General features: G+C 34.8%; 2 protein-coding genes across 4 annotated transcripts; one reads left to right on the top strand and one right to left on the bottom strand.

The window, feature by feature from the left end:
* Window positions 1-3379: 3379 nt before the first annotated feature.
* On the top strand, window positions 3380-17506 carry LOC109173774 (DExH-box ATP-dependent RNA helicase DExH11). Of its 2 annotated transcripts, none has more exons than XM_019323073.1 (23): window positions 3380-3684; window positions 6608-6862; window positions 7120-7380; window positions 7503-7568; window positions 7785-7860; window positions 8770-8984; window positions 9085-9192; window positions 9529-9630; window positions 9853-10053; window positions 10145-10255; window positions 10497-10564; window positions 10952-11330; window positions 11724-11879; window positions 11989-12099; window positions 12605-12658; window positions 12899-13156; window positions 13924-14033; window positions 14238-14391; window positions 14701-15157; window positions 15902-16116; window positions 16231-16469; window positions 16747-16873; window positions 16985-17506. In XM_019323073.1, the coding sequence occupies exons 1-23, from the start codon at window positions 3553-3555 to the stop codon at window positions 17195-17197; spliced, it is 4068 nt and encodes a 1355-aa protein (XP_019178618.1). In that variant the 5' UTR covers window positions 3380-3552; the 3' UTR covers window positions 17198-17506. The 2 variants fall into 2 exon arrangements, with proteins under 2 accessions (XP_019178618.1, XP_019178617.1); XM_019323072.1 differs by having other exon boundaries at window positions 7503-7571.
* Window positions 7385-19454, bottom strand: LOC109173775. 2 transcript variants are annotated; one of them, XM_019323075.1, is made up of 5 exons: window positions 19030-19454; window positions 18700-18792; window positions 18103-18240; window positions 17841-17910; window positions 7385-7398 (listed from the first exon to the last, which is right to left on the bottom strand). In XM_019323075.1, exons 1-4 carry the CDS (start codon window positions 19264-19266, stop codon window positions 17869-17871), a joined length of 510 nt encoding a protein of 169 aa, XP_019178620.1. In that variant the 5' UTR covers window positions 19267-19454; the 3' UTR covers window positions 7385-7398; window positions 17841-17868. The 2 variants fall into 2 exon arrangements, with proteins under 2 accessions (XP_019178620.1, XP_019178619.1); XM_019323074.1 differs by lacking the exon at window positions 7385-7398 and having other exon boundaries at window positions 17658-17910.
* Window positions 19455-20439: the final 985 nt, after the last annotated feature.

The raw sequence follows: 20439 nt of genomic DNA, 5'->3' as shown, positions 1-20439 counted from the left end.
ATGTAATATATGAGATTCATTATAATTGTTACTAATTTTTTTAAAATAGTAACTAAGTATTTTTGTTGCAAAGGGTTCTAATATATTTAATGAATGCATATATATACAAGATCAATGAATCAAGGGTACCAGTCCTTTAGATGTTTTCCTCAGTGTTTATTTTTTTTTTTTTTGAATGCCCTCAGTGTTTATTTAGTTCAACCATTATTGTTGAATAAATTATTATGGATAAAGAAATTCATAATTTAAGGAATTTAGATGAAATAGTAAAAATTTAAAATTTTTAATTATAATGTAACCCAATGATAAGGAGTCGAAATGACTCAATTCAATAAAATTATTTTTTCATAATTATCCTATATTTTTCTCATATACCTAAACTCTACCAATTTTTCTCTCTCTCCTACACTTTACAATCGAAATAATATTATTTTTTACTTCATTATTCTTGTTTATATTCATTTTTATTTTTTCTATGAATTTTTTATCTCTAACTTTCTCTAGTTCTCCCTAAATACATGAACAAAGCAATAATGAAGTAAAAATAATATTATTTCGAATTGTTGTTGTTCGCAGTAGCACCTTGTTGTTATTCGAAATCTCAAATTGCCATTTCAAAATAATATTTCTTTGCGTGATGCCTAGCAATAAACATATAATTTTTTTTATATATATTATTAATATTAGATTTTTTTTTATGCAACTTGTAATTATATTTTTAAATACTTTATTTGATTAATTCTTTTATTATAAATTTTATTGTTCAATATTGTTATGAATTTCTAATGAAATAGTTTTTTTTTTTTTTGTTAATGTTTATTAATAATACTCCCTCTGTCCCATTTTGCCTATCCTGTTTACTATTCATTGGTCAATCCAACTCTTCCTTCATTGCTTATTTTCTTTAGTAATTTTTAATTATTTTTAAATTTGATTTTTTTATGTTTAATAGTACTTTTAATGTAGTTTCTAAATATATAAATTTTATATACTAAAAATAAATTTAATATTATGAAAAATTGAAGTAAAAATAGCTTCAGTCAAGCCTCGTTAACCGAACCAGACAAACAAAATGGGACGGAGGTAGTATATATAAGTAATTAGCATATAAGTCTCAGCATATTATGCATAAAAATAATAATGTTGAGAATGTTGATGTGGATGAAGAACTATATAATAAGAAGAATTTTATGATATATTATAAATATTTTGTAAGAAAATTATAAATGATAAAAATCAAAATCATTGAAAGTTTGTAAGGATATATTTAATTTAGAATTTCAATGACTTCTGTAGACTTTTTAAAATAAAATGTTGATAAAAGTCTATAAATGTTTTTTATATAGACTTTTATAGAGTCTTACTAGTTTTTTACGCGCATTGCGCGATTGGATAATGGCCAATGTTTTTTTTTTAATAAATAGTTTAAAGTATATCAAGGCAAGATTATATTGGATTGTTCATGCATAGATAATTGAATGTTAAATTTGCGTATTTAAATAGACAATTCTAAGTTTACAAATGCAAGCTAATATAGTCAAGATTGATTATAATTGTCAATAAAATAATTGTATAGGTATACTTGAAACCAAATACGGGACATAAGGGAGAGCAAATAAAAATTAGGGCATAAAATATTAAATATATACTAATATTGAAGAGCTAACTGCTGATTGCCAAACAAGGACATTGTGAGATATTTTCCCACTTCAATTTGTTGTATGATTTGAATACTCTTTTTGTCAATAAATCCCCCAAGTAGTTCATATGATTAGCTTAATTTTTTTTAAAACAATTATTATTATTATTATTATTATTATTATTATTATTATTATTATTATTATTATTATTATTATTATTATTATTATTAAATATATGTATACCCTTAGGTCATTTTACATGTTAATCTAAATAGCTAATTTTTTTAAATATATTTTTACCAACCGTCGATATAATTCGCTGGTCAAATTCGTTATATAATCCGCTAACGCTAACCGCTAACTGCTGATTGTTAAACAAGGACATTGCGAGGTAGTTCTCATTTCAATTTGTTGTGTGATTTGAATATTCTCTTTGTCAACAAATCACTCAAGTAGTTAATATGATTGACTTTATTAATTATATTTTTTAAATTTTTTCATGGTATTAATAAAATACTTGGTAAATAAATATATAGGATTATTTTGTATTATAACTTTGATATTTAATTAAAAAATAGTGCACAAAAAAGATGATAGACAATGTAGTGAATATAATCAATTGATGAATTTGAATGTATAGATTTTTTTACATTGGAGAAATATAAAGACAATATAACTAATAAAATTATTTCTCTTAATTAATTTATTGATAATGAATAATTTTTTTTAATAAAGACATTGTAGGGACAATGTAGCGAATATAATCAATTGATGAAATTGAATGTAAAGAATTTTTATATTGGAGAAAAATAAATACAATATAACTAATGGAATTATTTCTCTTATTTAATTTATTTATAATAATAATTTTTTTTTTAAATAAAGACATTGTAGACACATAATTCTATTCTAAATTAAAGAAATGCATATGTATTATTTTTTGTTGTAGCTACTAAATTATTATTTAATTTAATAAGAGTAAAATAGAGTACTAATTATGTCAATTTTAATTGGGATGGGGTTTGAACCTAAGACATTTCTTATTGAAATCAATGAGTAAGTTAACGGTGAACTAACAGAAATTAACCGAAAAGATAATATTTAACGAAAAAGTTAGCGGATAATCATATTCATTAAGGATAAATTAGGAAATTTAAAGGAAAAAAAATAAAATCTGATCAATCTGAGCCATTCATTTGATTAAAAAACTTGACCGCCATTTTTTTTACCCATTATAGGCCTAACTCTCTTGGACTCTTATTAGTATATATATATATATATATATATATATATATATATATATATATATATATATATATATATATATAGTAGATATAAAGTTTTAGAAAGTTTTGAACGACTCTATGAAAGTCAATCAAATTTTATTAAAATCTATAATTTTAAAAGTCTTTAAATAAAACTCTATAAAAGTCATGATTGAATACACCCCTTAATATTCTCAGCCTGTAATTTAACATTTCGTAAACTAAATCATTCCTAAGTATGTAAATTATGCATTTTAGACCTGAGTTTATATTGTAAGATGGACCTAGATCCATGATATACCGTATACCTATTATTAGATTTTCGTAACACGCCTAGATCTAATTTTTTAAGCTCGGCTGTGATAGACCTATTTCCAACCCTACGACACTAGTACAAATACTTTGGCCGCAGTGGGCCATGTCTAGGGCTCTCGTGGGACCTACATCTCCAGTTTGGCTGGCCGTGGCTCTTTACTCTTTTGAAACATTAAAATAACAGCCAATTTCTCCGGCGGAGCAGTTGGAAACAACAATACAACATAAACGGCGGTGGAGACTGGATGTTTCTTGCTTTCTCGTGAATGGTGTAAAAGGATTAGAGACTTACGAACAACCTAGGAATAGAGAAGAATATCAGAGCTTTAGCTATGGATCGAATAGAGGCGGCAAAGGAGCTACCTTTCAGGGTCGGGTTCACGGGCCATAGCGGTCACCTTACAATCGAGCCTCTCCCGCCGGTCGAACGCCCCAAGCCTCTCGATTCGCTGCCTTTCGTTCTTGTGAGTATTTGAACTTATTCTAACTCTGCATTGTTTTTTCGTGAAGTGACGTAAACTCGGTGCTTTTTCTGTTGCTGCTATTTCTTTTTAGAACTTTTTGTTGGTAAAGTTTCAATCCTTTTAAATGCATATGATGAATTTTTGGCATTTAGCAAAGTTTGTTTTCTGAAATTATTCTTTGGGATTTGTTATGAAGTTGATAGGCCTAATTTAACTGGTTTTGTCCATGCTATTCTATAATTATATGAGGGAGTTCTGTTAGTGGGTCTTAGTTAGTAGCTAAAATTGATATCTTCCTTGGTTGCTGCATTTGTAAGTTAACTGCAAGAACAAAACTGTAGTCCTGATTCTGTGAATCATGGTGAATTGAGCATTAGTTCATGAAGAAGTGTGGCTTTACTTCTTTTTGCTTGCTTTATTTTCCCACTCCAATCAACGGTGTCTTGTTTGGCATGCTATTTTCCTAGATAGCTGATTTTATCAAGTGCTGAATTTTGGCACTGTGTTAATAAATCATGACAAACTAAGTTGTAGTTCATGAATTAGTGCACCTTTACTTTTTGTTTCTTTCCTTCAATTGTTTGGGATCTAATTAGCAGCCATAGTTTGTCTGTGATACGCATCCAAAAGGATGGATGGTTTACTCACGCAGAAAAAGGAAGGATGCAAATCAGGCAAATCAGGATATACATGGGAAGGCTTAACTCAAGGGTTTTGACAAATAAAGAGGGGCATAATCATCTCAACAATCATCTCAGCAATCATCTCCTTTCTATAATTATTTATTTCCTAGTACTATAAATCAGAATCTCTAGAAGAGAGTAGGGCATCGGATTCTTTACCTTAGTCTTTGAAGCTCTAAGTAGCTGGGCAAGAGCCTAATACTCTTGTGGGGAAGGTCTTATGACTTCCTGTTCCTTTTTTTAAGTTTTCAGTCAATAAAACATACCTCTTTGTTCTTATCTCTAACAAATTGGTCCGACCTGCCGTTGAATGGCGAACACACATGATTCCCGCATAGAGACGTTAGAGAAGAACCAAGATGCAATCCGTACTGAATTGACTGCATTGACAGATCGATTTGCAGCCGTAGAAGCTTCTGTGGCTAGGATGTCCGACCTCCTCGCTCTCTCCCTCCAAAGCAAAGGGCAGGGCGATGCCAGTGCGTCATCGGTAGCAGTCCCAACAATTGATTCCAACCCCTCGTCAGAACGATTGGCTCCTCCCGACAACACCACACTTCCCACGGGAAGATTGGAACTTCCTACATTTGATGGTGGCGACCCGATAGGATGGTTGCCCAGAGTGGAGCAATATTTCGCCATACATCACACCCGGGAAGATCTGAAGGTTCCGACAACCTTTATCAATATGCAAGGACCGGCTCTACATTGGCTCCGGTGGATGAAGCGAACGCAACAATTCGTAGCTGAATGCCTAGTGTGTCAAAAGAATAAGTACGACACCATGGCACCAGAGGTTTACTCCAACCTCTGGACAGAATTTTTTGACAAATGGGGCACCACGTTGCGTTTGAGCACTGCATACCGCCCTCAAACGGACGGCCAGTCAGAAGTCCTCAATCGATGCCTGGAGCAGTATTTGCGGTGTATGACTTCTGAACAACCAAAGCAATGGGGACGCTTCCTCCATTGGGCTGAATACTGTAGCGTATCTGACTTCAACGGTCAGTTTCCTCACTCCAACCTTGGGGACAAGGTTGTTTCTTTGGTGGGTGGCAATGATACGCATCCAAAAGGATGGATGGTTTACTCACGCAGAAAAAGGAAGGATGCAAATCAGGCAAATCAGGATATACATGGGAAGGCTTAACTCAAGGGTTTTGACAAATAAAGAGGGGCATAATCATCTCAACAATCATCTCAGCAATCATCTCCTTTCTATAATTATTTATTTCCTAGTACTATAAATCAGAATCTCTAGAAGAGAGTAGGGCATCGGATTCTTTACCTTAGTCTTTGAAGCTCTAAGTAGCTGGGCAAGAGCCTAATACTCTTGTGGGGAAGGTCTTATGACTTCCTGTTCCTTTTTTTAAGTTTTCAGTCAATAAAACATACCTCTTTGTTCTTATCTCTAACAGTCTGGTTTTGTTGCATGCTATTTTCCATGAATGTCGTCCATATTTTACCTGTTACAACAAGTAGTAATCATTAGTCGTGGATAAGTTAATTACAGTGCATTAATTTGTTGTTCATGAACTAGATTTGTTTTATTTTACCTGAAACCGCTGTTATTGTATTTAGTACCAGAATTCCATTTACGGAATGTAGGGTGCATTTTACCTTGGTCGCTAATTTTGTCTTTTATGACATGTGCTAAAAATGAGTTCTTTTTAACATTGTGGTGAATTAACATTTAGTTCATGAACTAGTGTGGTACTATTCTTTCTACCCCCCCCTCTCAACCACTCGGAATGGGAACGATGCATATGCAAAAGAAAAAAAACACCTTCCTGGAAATTTATCTATTCTAATGTGAATGAAAGATTGGCGGATTTGATGATTGGGTAAGCTGTTCAGGTTCATGCGTTAATTGGCGAGCCCTCTATGTTCAGTTGCATGATATTTATGATTTTGGGAACTTCTATGAAATAGGGACTCCTTAATTTGACTGTTAGTTAAGGGAAATACACAACGTCAAATTTGTTTTACTGAAAGTATTTAAAGCAGTTTTAGTGTTATTTCCTTACATCTTATATTTTATAATTAATACGAGTATAAATTGGTAAATTATGTTGGATCGGGTTAAATTATAGTTGGCTTGGATGAGATCATAGTGTGAGATCGGTTTAGATATTTGTTAAGGCCAAAAGCTCCAGATGGCCCAATCACTTATGCTTGTTTGAGTTATTGTTCAAACCCTAACTGTTTGTGTTATTGATCGCTTGCATTTTTCATTTCAGCCTCCTGCATTCCCGGATGAAACTCCTGAAACAATACAACAATATATAAAAGATAAATATCTCTTACCTCAGTTGGATGCTGATGAGTTCACCCCTGAAAAAATGGGAAGGCAGTGGGAATTTGATTGGTTTGACAGAGCTAAAATCCTTCCAGAGCCTTCTCTGCCTCGAACTATTATTGTTCCAAAATGGGAACCACCTTTCAGGCGTCCAAAAAACCCACCAGGTGGACGATGGGAGCCAGAGTCTGTGGAGGTATGCAGCAGTGCATTACTTTGTGTTTTTGTTTTCTTCTTTCACTCCTTAGTTGCTTGCAGATATGGTTTGCAGATGAATCTTTTCATTTGCAATGTTCATCCTAGTTAAATTGCATAAAATCTTTGGGATCTTGCATTTTGTTAATCTTAGTAAAACAACAGAAAATCTCTGGGATTTTGCATTTTCCTTTCTCTGTTAATAGTTTGATGGATTTCATCTGATAATTCTAAAGTACATTTCTTATGATGGTCTAGATAGATGTATCGGAACTTACAGCAGGAGCTGAGGATTTGGGGGCTTTGCCACAAATTACTGGACCTCCAAAAGATTTTGTTAGAGGAAGTATCAATAACCGACCTTTTCGTCCTGGGGGGTTGGATGGTTCTTCTTCTCTGGGAAGGGCTCTTCCTGATGGTGCTTCCAGTGGCAAATGGGTGCGTGAGGTGCTTGATGGTGGTTACCCCCAAACCATTCCTCCAGGCTTCAAAAAGGGACTAGATCTTGGTGATCTCGAGGTACTTCACTTGAGATTACTGAAACTTGCTTGATGATGCAATCCAATAATATACTCTATCCATAACTTTGTTTCTATAAGCTACTTCTATGATACTAATTTGTATTTTGTACATTCATGAAGTTGCATTCATCTTCATGGAATGTTTACGAGGATCAGAGTGCAGTCAATAGCACATCCAGCAAGAAGCTGGTTAGTTTTAACTGTGTCTTTCATTTACGAAGTTGATTCATTTAATATACGCAGTAATGATTGTATTAATTTTTATCTTCATTTTTATTTTTGTGGGATTACCTTAAACTTTGGTACTATTTTCGTGCATGTTATACTTGCCTTTGTTGCTTATTGACAGAGTAGTTTTTCTTGTCTCATTACTGATGTAAGAATCTGGTTGGATCTATGCAGAATGAATTTTCCGTGCAGTTTGATGAATTATTTAAGAAAGCTTGGGAAGAAGACATGACAGAATATGTTGAAGATGGTCTGTATAACCTTCATGCTGATATTATGTTCATGTGCTCCTCTGTGTGAAGTATGATTTGATGTACACAGATCTGATAATCAGCTTTGCCTGCTGAACTAGAATGTCTTCATCTGCTTGATCTTATAAAATCAGGCAAGATCTGCTATATCCACATAGCATGGCCTTTTTGGCAGTGGGGGTAGAATGCATTTGATATAGCAACATGCTAATAATATGAAAGTGGCCATAGTAATATAGGATCCTATGTTATCTAGATATTTCATGCATTGGATTATTTATCAATGAATTATGTTAAAATTTCACTTGCAACTGTAAAACACACATATTATTTACAGCCAGTGCACTCTTTGTAGTTTCGTGTCAACTTTTTGTTCCCAAGTGAAGATAGTAAATTCAAAGAGAAGAAATGTTGGTTTAGAGTGGAAAATAACACATGGTTTTGAGACTTGTATGTTTTGAACCGCGAATATTCATAAGTATCTTCTAGTTCTGAACCACTGAATGAAAGGGAGACAAGATCTTTGGACTACCGGATATTCTTTGATGCTCAATATGCTTGGAGAAGTTTAGATTTGTTTCCAGCTTCTTATTATTGCTTATTCATCTGGATAGCATTAGGACAGTGAGTGAATACCATTAGTTGTCTGTTTTATGTCTATCTTTTCACTCTTGCCGCTTTAGCATTTTACCATGAATCTTTCCTAGAGTTTTCTTGTTATATTCACTTGAAAGCATCTTTGTACTGCTAGTCTAACTTTTATACATTAATGTATCCAATTACTTCATGCACCACTTGGCCACACCAGCAATTTAGTGATAATTAGTCAACTCCTAATTGTGGCTTACTTGATTACTTTGAACAACATAATAGTTTTATTTGGAGGCTAATGCCATTGCTGTGGTTAGGTCATTCTTCCGGGTTGCAAGCTGAAGTGAAAGAAGAAATTTCTGTCAAATTAGAATCACTTGAAATAGATACTGAAGTAAACACGCCAGAAGTTGCTGGTGAAGTTACAGTGACTGAAAAATCAGTTTTGGATGAGATTTTGGCTGCTGCATCTGGAGCTTCAGCTTTAAGATTGGGTGGAGAAAGAGATGGTAGTGGACAAGAACAAACAGAGGTATAGTGTGGACTTGACAAAAAAAAAATTCCTATATTGAAATTGCTGCATATATTTGAACTTTTCTTTGTGCTCATTTTTAGAAAAATTATAATTGCAGGCATGGGCTGTAACCGGAGACAACAAGGAGGTTGTGGAACGATTTTATGATCTTATTCCTGATATGGCACTAACCTTCCCATTCCAACTTGATCCCTTTCAAAAGGAGGTAATATTTGATTATTTATGTTGTTAGGATGTAATGTTGAAGTGCTTAATTTGAACCTTGGAATTATTACTTCATGATAGTCTTTAGAAGAATCAAATCAACCAATAATCTTATATCACTTGGCCAGTTGGATTTTGGGAGTGAGACTGCTTTCGACCAGTTGCTCACTATGATGATCATCTCTATTCTACATTTACAATAATTGGTTCATATTTATTTTGTTTCTTTAATCTGTTGGCTAGGACATTTGATGCATGTACTTTTTGTTTTCTTGGCAGCATCATCATTGAGGTGCTTAAATAACCTATGTTTCTCTTTGTTGCTTGCTGATTGCAGGCCATCTACTATCTTGAAAGGGGGGAGTCTGTTTTTGTTGCTGCTCATACATCAGCGGGAAAGACAGTTGTAGCAGAATATGCATTTGCTTTGGCATCCAAAGTATGACTTTAATTTATGTTTATGATCAACTTGTGGCTAGTGATGCTTTATTGTTTATAAGTGAAAGGGTGCTTTGTCTCTTGTGTTAAGTTAGATGTCTGCAATATGCTTCGTTTTCATTCTCCTGCATCAAAGCTTCTCTTGTAGTTTGGTCTTATCCTCGACTTCTTGTCAATATGTGGATAGGCATCACATTGAAGATCATGACTGTGTATGTTGCAGCACTGCACCAGAGCTGTTTACACTGCTCCAATAAAAACTATCAGCAATCAGAAGTACAGGGACTTCTGCGGGAAATTTGACGTTGGCCTTCTTACTGGAGATGTCAGCTTGCGGCCTGAGGCCTCATGTCTCATCATGACTACTGAGATATTGAGGTCTATGCTCTATAGAGGTGCTGATATCATTCGTGATATAGAATGGGTACAAATCTTTTGACTTAATTCATCATTTGCTACATCCTTTACTTAATGTAGTTTTCCTAAGAAACGACTGCGTTCTATATGGAGGATAGGTTATATTTGATGAAGTGCATTATGTCAATGATGTTGAAAGAGGTGTTGTTTGGGAAGAAGTTATTATCATGCTACCAAGGCACATCAATTTTGTACTTCTGTCTGCAACGGTAAGCCTAAATTCCCTTCAAATTAGAGGATTGATTATTATGCAGTTATGTACACATCACTGCTAGTGACTTAGCACTGCAAGGGGGAGACTTGCAGTGTTGGATGCGATTGTACAAAATACTTTGCTTGTTAAAATAAAGATCTATTAACCTTTAATAACTCCTACTTCATATCATCTCTCTCCCATTTGTTGTCTTTCATGTAACTGATCCTTATCAATGATTTGTCTTACTGTTCTAGGTACCAAACACAATTGAATTTGCTGACTGGATTGGCAGGACAAAACAAAAGAAAATTCGTGTGACAGGGTTAGTCGCATTTTAACACATATATTATACAATCATTTCTTGCCAAATATAGATGCAGCCCACCTTGATATTTATTTTTGAGAACTAATTTCATATTTTAATTTGTACAATTACAGTAGCACTTTCATTTCAACAAAATTGATTAACTGTTCCTATTAATTTTTAAGTCTCAATAACTTGATAGACAATTCGTCCTATTTAAGACTTCTGTATGAAATTAACTAAAATCCTAACAGAATTATCATTGCTGTCCATTCTCAAAGTTGAAAAGTGAAGTGGCACAGTAGTCAAGTGCCCACAAAAATAAAATTAGTTCTATTTTTAATATTTGTGGTTCTGGCTAGTCGTGTTGATTTTGTTTCTGATATTCCTGCCTTTTGTTATCAGGACAACCAAAAGGCCAGTCCCTTTGGAACATTGCCTCTTCTACTCTGGAGAGCTGTACAAGGCGTGCGAGAATGAACAGTTTGTGCCTCAGGGATTTAAAGCAGCCAAAGATGTATTTAAGAAGAAAAACGCAAGTTCTGCCATTGGTGGCACTGGAGCTTTCCATGGATCGTCTTCAGCTGCTAATGATAGATCTCGGGGTCAGAGACGTGATAACTTTTCTCATGGAAAACACCCCAAAGGATCCCAAACTTCAGGGAATGTTGGTAGTAGCTGGGGAAACAAGAATAGTGGTGGCCAGAATTTTATCGGGAGGAGGTCAGAAGCATCCTTGTGGTTGTCACTCATTAATAAACTGTCAAAGAAATCTCTCTTACCGGTAAGTGCTAATTTAATTTTGACAACTACGCTTCCATGTAAGCTTGTATCTTCAAATTTGACACATAAGTATGTTATACTCCCTCTTTCTTTGTCAATTTTACTAAACTCCGACTCAAGTTTTTATGTTCTTTAAGTTTAAATTTTGAGACTAAAAATTAGAATTTTGTCTCAAGAATCATAACTTACAATTTAAGGAAATATTCTTTAAAATGTTGAATCAAAATATGTTGTGTTGGCCCTCAGAAGAAATTGAAGAACCTTTTTGGGACAGATGGAGTAGTCTCTAGTTCTTAACATTCTGAATTTCTGGATATTTTCAAATCTGGTAAATTAATACTTAAATCGACTTATACACTTCTAATGCTTTGTATGAATGAAATTTTTACTGCAGGTGGTTATTTTTTGCTTTTCAAAGACAAGATGTGATAAGTCTGCTGATAACCTCCCTGGGACTGATCTCACAACTAGCTCCGAGAAAAGTGAGATTCGCATCTTCTGTGACAAAGCTTTTTCACGGCTTAAGGGATCTGATAGAAACTTACCACAGGTGCTGTAGTTACAGACCACTCCTTTTATTTAGGATCACCTTCATGGTGGCTTTTCTCAAGGAACTTTACATTTGGATTTGGGCATAAGACGTGACATGTGATTTGCAGATTGTCAGAATTCAAAGTCTTTTGCGGAGGGGAATTGGAGTGCATCATGCAGGGCTACTACCGATTGTAAAGGAAGTTGTTGAAATGCTTTTTTGCCGTGGTGTAGTGAAGGTAAGGTCTTAAATCACTGACCAAGACAGTTCTGTTTATTACAACTTGTCAGACTGGAGAAATATGTAGTGGCAAACTTCAAGAATTATAGGAAGTGGTCCTAAATTACACTAGGGTCAATTAGTCATATATCTGTTGTGTGAATGGCTTGGTTCTCAGAATTACAGTGACTGGGCTGATAGTTGTTCCTATTTCCACGATAGCAGGATTTCACTTTGACATTCATATTTTGGTTACCAGTGATGTTGAATTGCCTTTTCGGAAATAGCAAAAGCATCAAATATAGAAGAATGAATGATGAGAAGGATTCCTTAAGCGCATCAAAAAATAAAAAGACGATGAAAATGAAAACTTTAGTACTTGATTGTTGAGCATTGTTGCGAACACCTTTTATCAATTATATATATAGGATATAAGTAAAATAATCTCAAGTAATTATGAATATATCGTTAATACTCCTGACATGGCAACAATCGCCTCATTTGTATTTCTGGTCTTTCCTTAGGTTCTTTTTTCAACAGAGACATTTGCAATGGGAGTTAATGCCCCGGCTAGGACAGTAAGTGCTTTTCCTATTTTCTTTGAAACTAATATTTTTTGTCATTGTATGTTGTTTTGCCCTCACAGTCCACTGAACTCCCCTTTCTCTTTGCTTGGAAGAGCAGTACTTGTCTTTACCATCATCAATTTTTATTTTATTTTATTTTATTGTTCAATGCATTTGTAGCATTATTAGTAAGCTACCATCTCTTCTGGATATCTCCTACTTATCTGGTCATCGGCCTCTGTTTTATGGCAGGTTGCGTTTGATCAATTAAGGAAGTTTGATGGCAAGGAATTCAGACAATTACTTCCTGGAGAGTATACTCAGATGGCTGGCCGTGCTGGAAGGAGAGGACTGGATAAAATCGGTACAGTAGTTGTGTTGTGTCGTGATGAAATCCCTGAAGAGAGGGATTTGAAGAATGTTATGGTTGGTAGTGCAACTAAGCTTGAATCTCAGTTTCGATTGACCTACATCATGATCCTCCATCTGCTTCGTGTTGAAGAGCTTAAGGTACATAATTTTGAAAATTTTGGTAATATTTTGTTCCTCTTTTTTTGTTTTTTGTTTTTTGTTTTTTGTTTTTTGTTTTTTTTTGTTTTTGTTTTCAAATCCTGTGAAATAACTTAAAAAAAAAACGGTTTCAAAATATGGCACAAAAAAAGATTCTGTTTTTTGTTTTCAATATCCAACACTATCAACGAATCACCACCCTCCTTGAACCCACCATACCCCCCTTCCTCTCTGTTCCCACACCTCTTCCAACCTATCCCCACCCTACCTCTTTTTGCCAATGTCACATCTACCTCACTTTGATTCATTAACCTCCTTGACCCACTCTACCAATACTTCCCAATCCTCACATAGCATATCCCCCTTTCTTAACCAAAATGCTGCATCGGCATCACTTTGACCTCATCCATATTTCACCTTCTCCATGTACCCTACCCCACCCCAACCTCCTCTCCCCTGACCCCTACATACATTCAACTTTGGACCCCCACCTTCCCCATCTCCCTCAACATTGTCCACCCACGATAACTCACCTTCCATCCAATTTCATATTTGATAGCCCATACGCCATTTTACAAATGAAATTTGATACTGAACATGATTATGTTTCTTGTTTCTCTTTGAATGAAACAAAAACATGGTTTTGCTTTTAGACACAAAACATAGGCAAAATAAAAGTACTACCAAAAGGCCAGTATTTCTTGTGTTCACTATTACTTATCCTTGAGAATAATTTTACGGGCTAATGGTGTTGAAAACCATTGTAGGTGGAGGACATGTTAAAAAGAAGTTTTGCTGAATTTCATGCTCAGAAGAAACTGCCAGAGAGGCAACAACTTTTGATGCGAAAACGTGCTCAGCCTAAGAAATCTGTTGAGTAAGAATGCCTAATTTTCATTTAACTTGTAACTATGTGTTGTGCAAATTTGTGAACATACAAAGCATACTAGCACATATGTATGTGATCATATACTTATTTTCATATGCTACCCCTAAAGGAATGTGCATTACTTTCTAATTTGGTATGTGAATAATTCAACATTGTGTGTTTGTATGTGACTATGTGTGTATTTCAATATAGGTGCATAAAGGGTGAACCGGCAATTGAGGAATACTTTGATATGTACTCAGAGGCTGAAATGTATAGTAAACGAATATCAGAGTCAGTCATGCAGTCCCCGGTTGCTCAACAGTATCTTAATGCTGGAAGAGTGGTGGTTGTAAGATCACAACAGGTAAAATTGTACCAGCATTTGCCTGCTACTTACTTTTTAACTTAAATGATGCATTTACCTTGTTCTTTATTCTCCAAATTTTGTGTCTTCCCAAACAACTTATTTTCTAATTATTTTGAATTTTCTAGAGCCAAAGTTAAGTGATTTGTAAACAGACAATGATGCCTTTACCTTGTTCTTTATTCTCTAAACCTTAGGTGCAACAATGGATCGAAAATAATTTGAGTAAACATTAAAAAGGTTGAACTCCTGGTATAACGTGTCAAAATGTTCACTAATGGCTTTTTTTTTTTCCCTCTCAATTGGCAGGGACAAGACCACTTACTAGGTGTTGTGGTGAAAACACCTGCTTCTAACAACAAGCAATACATAGTTTTAGTACTGACTCCTGAATTACCCTCAACGGTGCAAAGTCAATCAGGTACAGGTAAACCGAATGATAAAAAAGGTCCCGACTTCCAGATATTGGTACCTAAATCAAAGCGTGGGTTAGATGATGAGTATAACACATCAGTCACGTCTCGCAAAGGATCAGGCATTATTAACATTAAGTTACCTCACCATGGTAATGCTGCTGGAGTAAATTATGAGGTTAGAGGTGTTGAGAATAAGGAGTTCCTCTGCATATGCAATGTCAAAATAAAAATTGATCAAGTCCGGCTTCTTGAAGATGTTAGCGCTGGAGCATACTCATATACTGTCCAACAGCTGCTGGGTCTAAAATCTCAAGGAAATAAGTACCCTCCTGCCCTAGATCCAGTTAGAGGTATGCTCGATCTATTCCCGTGATAAATATAATACAATGCTTTTCAGACATTCTCTGTAACATCGGAGTGTTGGTGTGGCAAAACTCGTTTTACACCGAGGAAACATGAGCTAGCAGTCTAGACATTCATTATTTACCTTTTCCGTTCTTGCTTAGGTTTTTATGAAATTAGTGAAGGTATAACATTTGGATCATTTGATTCTATGGCATGAAAACCTTCCAGTCATACTGTACTTCCCAGAGGCTGGACAGACCGGCAAATTATACCATGGACCAGGGTCTACCTTGCATTGTAGACCCTGATCCAAAAATAACCTTTAGATTCTGTATTTATAGTTGACACATTCTGTACTTGTAGTTGATAGTTTTTGTACCTGTAGCTATCATATTATGTGTTAGCAATTATCAAGTCAGATTCTGTATCTATAGTTGACACATTTTGTACCCGCAGTTGATAGTTTCTGTACCTGTAGCTATCATATTATGTGTCAACAATTATCAAGTTATTTGTTTACGTGTACAGAAATTGTTAACTGTAGGTACAAAATGTGTTAACTGAAGGTACAAAATTTTTGTATGAGGGTTCACAATGCAATATGAACCCTTTTCCATGGTATAACAATTGGGATAGACCAGCTTATCTTCTTATACCTATCATCATGTGCTTATTTTACTCCATAAAATGTATCTATCTCTTTCATTGGCTTAACTATGTTTCTATGTCTAATGAAACTTGAATACCAGACCTGAAGTTGAAAGACGTGGATCTCGTTGAAGCTTATTACAAATGGAGTAATCTTTTGCAAAAGATGGCACAAAATAAGTGCCATGGATGTGTTAAGTTGGATGAGAACATTAAATTAGCTGGAGAAATGAAGAGGCACAAGGAGGAATTGGAAAGATTGGAGTTTCAAATGTCAGACGAGGCACTTCAGCAGATGCCTGACTTTCTGGGCCGGGTATGGACTATGGAATTTGTGTTCAATGTTCACTGAACAAAAAGATAGTCAAAGTTCTTTTAATACAATGGAATCGAAAAAATACTTTCTAACAATTCAGATGTTCCTTTACAGATAGATGTATTGAAGGAAATTGGCTGTATAGACGCTGATCTTGTAGTTCAAATAAAAGGTCGTGTGGCTTGTGAAATGAACTCCGGGGAGGAGCTGATATGCACTGAATGCCTGTTCGAGAATCAAATGGATGATTTGGAACCAGAGGAAGCAGTAGCCATCATGTCTGCCTTTGTGTTTCAGCAGAAAGAGAGTAAAGCACCCTCCCTCACGCCAAAGCTCACTCAGGCTAGAAAGAGGTTAGTGGCTTTTTAAAATGTTTAAATTCTGCAGGATTTTCACTACTTCGTTTTCATTCATTAATTGCTTGTTGTGTCGCATCACGTATGTTGAACAAGATGATTGTCGTTAGTTTCTCTAGTACACTTTTGAGCCCGTCACCCCACCCCGCTCTCCTTCAACATACATACAAATCCTTACACATGAATGAACTTTTATTTGTATCCCCGTGATTGCGTTTAGGATTTTCCTTCATTCATGTTAACTTAAATGGCCATAAATTTCTATGGCATGTAGGTTGTACGACACTGCAATAAGACTAGGGGAGCTCCAAACGCAGTTTAAACTACAGATTGAGCCCAAGGAGTATGCTGAAGAAAATCTAAAGTTTGGCCTCGTTGAAGTGGTATACGAATGGGCAAAGGTCTCTCTCTCTCACTCTCTCGGGCTTTCTCTGCCTCGTGCACACTCTTGCAGTGCACACATGAACCGAGCCTCTTTGATTTCTGTTAACGTTTGGTTTTTCGTGTGGCAGGGCACTCCATTTGCAGATATATGCGAGCTCACAGACGTCCCAGAAGGCGTGATAGTAAGGACCATCGTGAGACTGGACGAGACATGCCGAGAGTTCAAAAATGCTGCTGCAATCATGGGCAACTCCGCGCTGTACAAGAAAATGGAAACAGCTTCCAACGTTATAAAACGCGATATTGTCTTCGCGGCCAGCTTGTACATTACCGGCGTTTAATAACATTCCTAGGAGGCCATGGCTGGCATGCATTTCCTCCAAAATCTTGTTGTACACTAGTCACAGGCATGATTAACAGGTTGAGAACTTGTACTTTGGCCAATCTCTCCATACCTTTGACCTTGCTTGTAACATAGTTTTGCAGCAGGTTTGATATCATTAGCTTAAACTAGATAGGAGATCATGAAATTTCTTTCAAATGTACATTATTGTAACATTAGAATTTGTTCATTGGAGGTGAAAGGATTTTCTTTATAGTTAACTTACTATTCTTTAAATAGAAAAGGTTGCATTTATTGTTTTATTTAAGTAGAAAGGGTTCAGCTCATCAATAGAGCATTTATTAAGTGGTTTTACTCGATTTAGTCTTAAGTTACTTTTTGTGTTTAATTGAGTCTTCGATTTTGATAGACATATATTGTCTTATTTAAGTAGAAAGGGTTTGGTTCATTGATAGATATTTATCATTTCAATAAAAAAGATACGGAGAATAATTTAAATATAAGTTGGAGGAACATGAATACATAGATTGTGAAATACTACCAATACAATATTTAGAAATCACAGGAATTATTCTAAATGTAATTATTGTCATAGCAATACATTGAAGTTCATCGGAAAATGCAGAATTGTAACATTAGACGTCTCACACTAAACGTCTCACTCTTCTTTCAATTGTCACTTCTACTTGGTTTGTCTGAGATAAAGTTGATCTGAAATGTTTAAATAATGCAAAAAAGTTAAATTTTGCAAGCGAAATTCAAGCCGAATCTAAATTAGTCTGGTAATAGTAAAGATACTGGGTGGCTATGCAAACTGTATTTTATAAAATAAAATATTTGTTTTAGGAAATATTCAATATGTACACACATTAAAAAGTTGGAGTCTAATAAAGAATTACTCACTGCATCGGCGGGAGCCGGAATCCATTCATTGGTGGCCGGATTTCCCTTGCAGGAGGCATGAAACTCGGCATCAGAATCAGGTTCTATTTTGAAGGAATTCGGCAATGCCCCCTCCACCTTTATAAATCCTGTTCCAGTCTAAATATAATACCAATTTACCTCAGTAACCCCAACAAAGAAATAGAGCACCAATACAAATCTTCACTATATGACTTGACAATATGAATTTATAAGTATTTTTTTGAGTGATAATAAGAGAGACTCGCAATCACTACTGAAAGTGTGTGCATCTTAGTCATGTGTTATAGTCCACAAAACACGCAGAATAAGTAAATTGCACTAGAAAGATCATGTGAGATGGACTCAATCAACTGGTGACCTTCTGGTATGATAGTCATGCATGCTTCATCCATTCGGATATCTTTTTCCAAGTTATATTCCTTTTTTAATTTAAAAATTTTAATGTATGGGTTATGTAACTAATGAATACAAAAAGTTTTATTGTCATCTCATATAGTAAAAAGATTTGGTAAAAACTTTTGATCTTGTAGCATAATAATAATAATAATAATAATAATAATAATAATAATATTATACCGTGTGGTGTTGCTTGTCAACGCAATTCAGATCCTTGTAATACTCAGTTTCCACAAATTCCTCCCTCAATTGGCCTTCACTATAACATAATTTCTACATCCAAAAAAGCATAGAAAATAAATAATATTGTAATTGTTTTTTTTGGTGACAAGAAAAATTAACACTCTACTACAAGTATGGACGGGGTATTCCAAGTCCAAAGTTAATAATGGAATCCCAGGTTGGGGTATCCTCCTTGGCAATATGTGGCGAAATATATAATATATAATTGTAACTATACTATCGGCAAGATAGAAAGTGTGGTTACAAAAAAAAGAGATATATAGTTACCTGTTGATCTTTTTCGAGGCGTTGAAATTGAAGGAGTTCAGGGATTTCGCCGTCTCCATGAACGCGATTGAAATAGGTATCCGTATACGTAGAAGAGTAATCGCTTCTGTGTGGTTTAGAGTGGCGGTTTGGAGCTAAGTCATCGAAGTGCTTCCTGGTGGCTTCCTCCATTGCAGCTTCTTCCTGCGCCGACAGATGAACATCGCTTCGGTTTGGTTTGCCGCCGCAGCATGCCATTTCAATTCCTTGATTGATTTCGATCTTCACTTTTGCTTTTCTGCCCTACTTTGATTCGATGTTCTCTTCGATCTGATTGAATTAATTGGAATTAATACCAGCTAGGGCTCACCAACTATGTAGCTTAATTGCCTAGATATTTTTCTTTTGGGAAGATATTTATCAGCTTTCATCGTACATCTAAATAATTTTCTTCCACAACTCAATACACACACACAAATTACTTGAAAGGAGTGACTGAGTGGATAAAATATAATTTTTGTACCAAGTCACATTCTTAACTGAGTCTATGCACAACGTCTTCCTAGTGCAAGAACGGAGAAATGAATCATTTATTCATGCATTGTTTACCATTTATTCTTGATTTAATATTTTTTTTATCTTTAGATTTCCAAAATTCGCTTTTCATGCAAGAATCTAATTCTAATGGTATAGGCTCTGTTTGGCAAACCTAGCCGAAAAGCTATAAGCTAGGAGCTGATAGCTGAAAAGGAGCTGAAAGCTGAAAAGCTATAAGCTCGGAGCTGAAAATTGAAGAGCTATTAAACGACAAAATATGCTAGTAGTATAATAATTAGAAAAAATTACACTTTTCGTCCCTAAGGTTTGGTCATGCTCACTTTTTGTCTTTGAGTTATACTAAAATTGTAAATCTCGTCGCTAATATGTTATTAGTAAAGGGACGAAAAATGAGTATGACCAATACTTAGTGACGAATTTTACAATTATCCAATAATTTAGAGACGAAAAATGTAAATTTTTTTAATAATTATAATCTGCATTTCATGTGTTGAACAAAATTTTCTATACCAACAACTGATATGGTACTCTTTGTCTTGTAATTGGGAAAATATCTTCCACTCCTTGTCCTATTCATTCCAGCTGGGACAACTTATTGCGAAGTCACTTTCATACTTGAAGAGATATCTATGGTAGATTGGTAGTTGGTTCAAGTCTTCAAGATTATTATTATTATTATTTTTTTTCTGAAAAACAAGTCTTCCAAGTTTATGTCTCGACAAATTATACCATGCATCATATGGTCTATTTTGTATGGTGAATATTGATACATATTTTTAGTACATTACAATTTTATTTTGATAAGTTTATTATATTTTTATACATATTTATTTTTAGTGTACTATAAATTAATTTTTAAAGTACTTTAAGTTA

The sequence above is a fragment of the Ipomoea nil genome, unplaced genomic scaffold (genome assembly GCF_001879475.1).
Source record: "Ipomoea nil cultivar Tokyo-kokei standard unplaced genomic scaffold, Asagao_1.1 scaffold0482, whole genome shotgun sequence".
Lineage (NCBI taxonomy): Eukaryota > Viridiplantae > Streptophyta > Magnoliopsida > Solanales > Convolvulaceae > Ipomoea > Ipomoea nil.
The sequence above is the reverse complement of the archived record's forward strand: the minus strand, read 5'-3'. Positions and strand labels throughout refer to the sequence as shown.

Coding starts and splice junctions, on each gene's coding strand:
- LOC109173774 (XM_019323072.1), top strand. CDS start 3,553: ATGGATCGAATAGAGGCGGCAAAGGAGCTACCTTTCAGGGTCGGGTTC. Junction 10,565..10,951: donor AAGAAAATTCGTGTGACAGG/GTTAGTCGCATT, acceptor TTTTGTTATCAG/GACAACCAAAAGGCCAGTCC. Junction 15,158..15,901: donor TGCCCTAGATCCAGTTAGAG/GTATGCTCGATC, acceptor CTTGAATACCAG/ACCTGAAGTTGAAAGACGTG.
- LOC109173775 (XM_019323075.1), bottom strand. CDS start 19,266: ATGGCATGCTGCGGCGGCAAACCAAACCGAAGCGATGTTCATCTGTCG. Junction 18,793..19,029: donor GCCTCGAAAAAGATCAACAG/GTAACTATATAT, acceptor TTTTGGATGTAG/AAATTATGTTATAGTGAAGG. Junction 17,911..18,102: donor TTCCGGCTCCCGCCGATGCA/GTGAGTAATTCT, acceptor TAAACATTTCAG/ATCAACTTTATCTCAGACAA.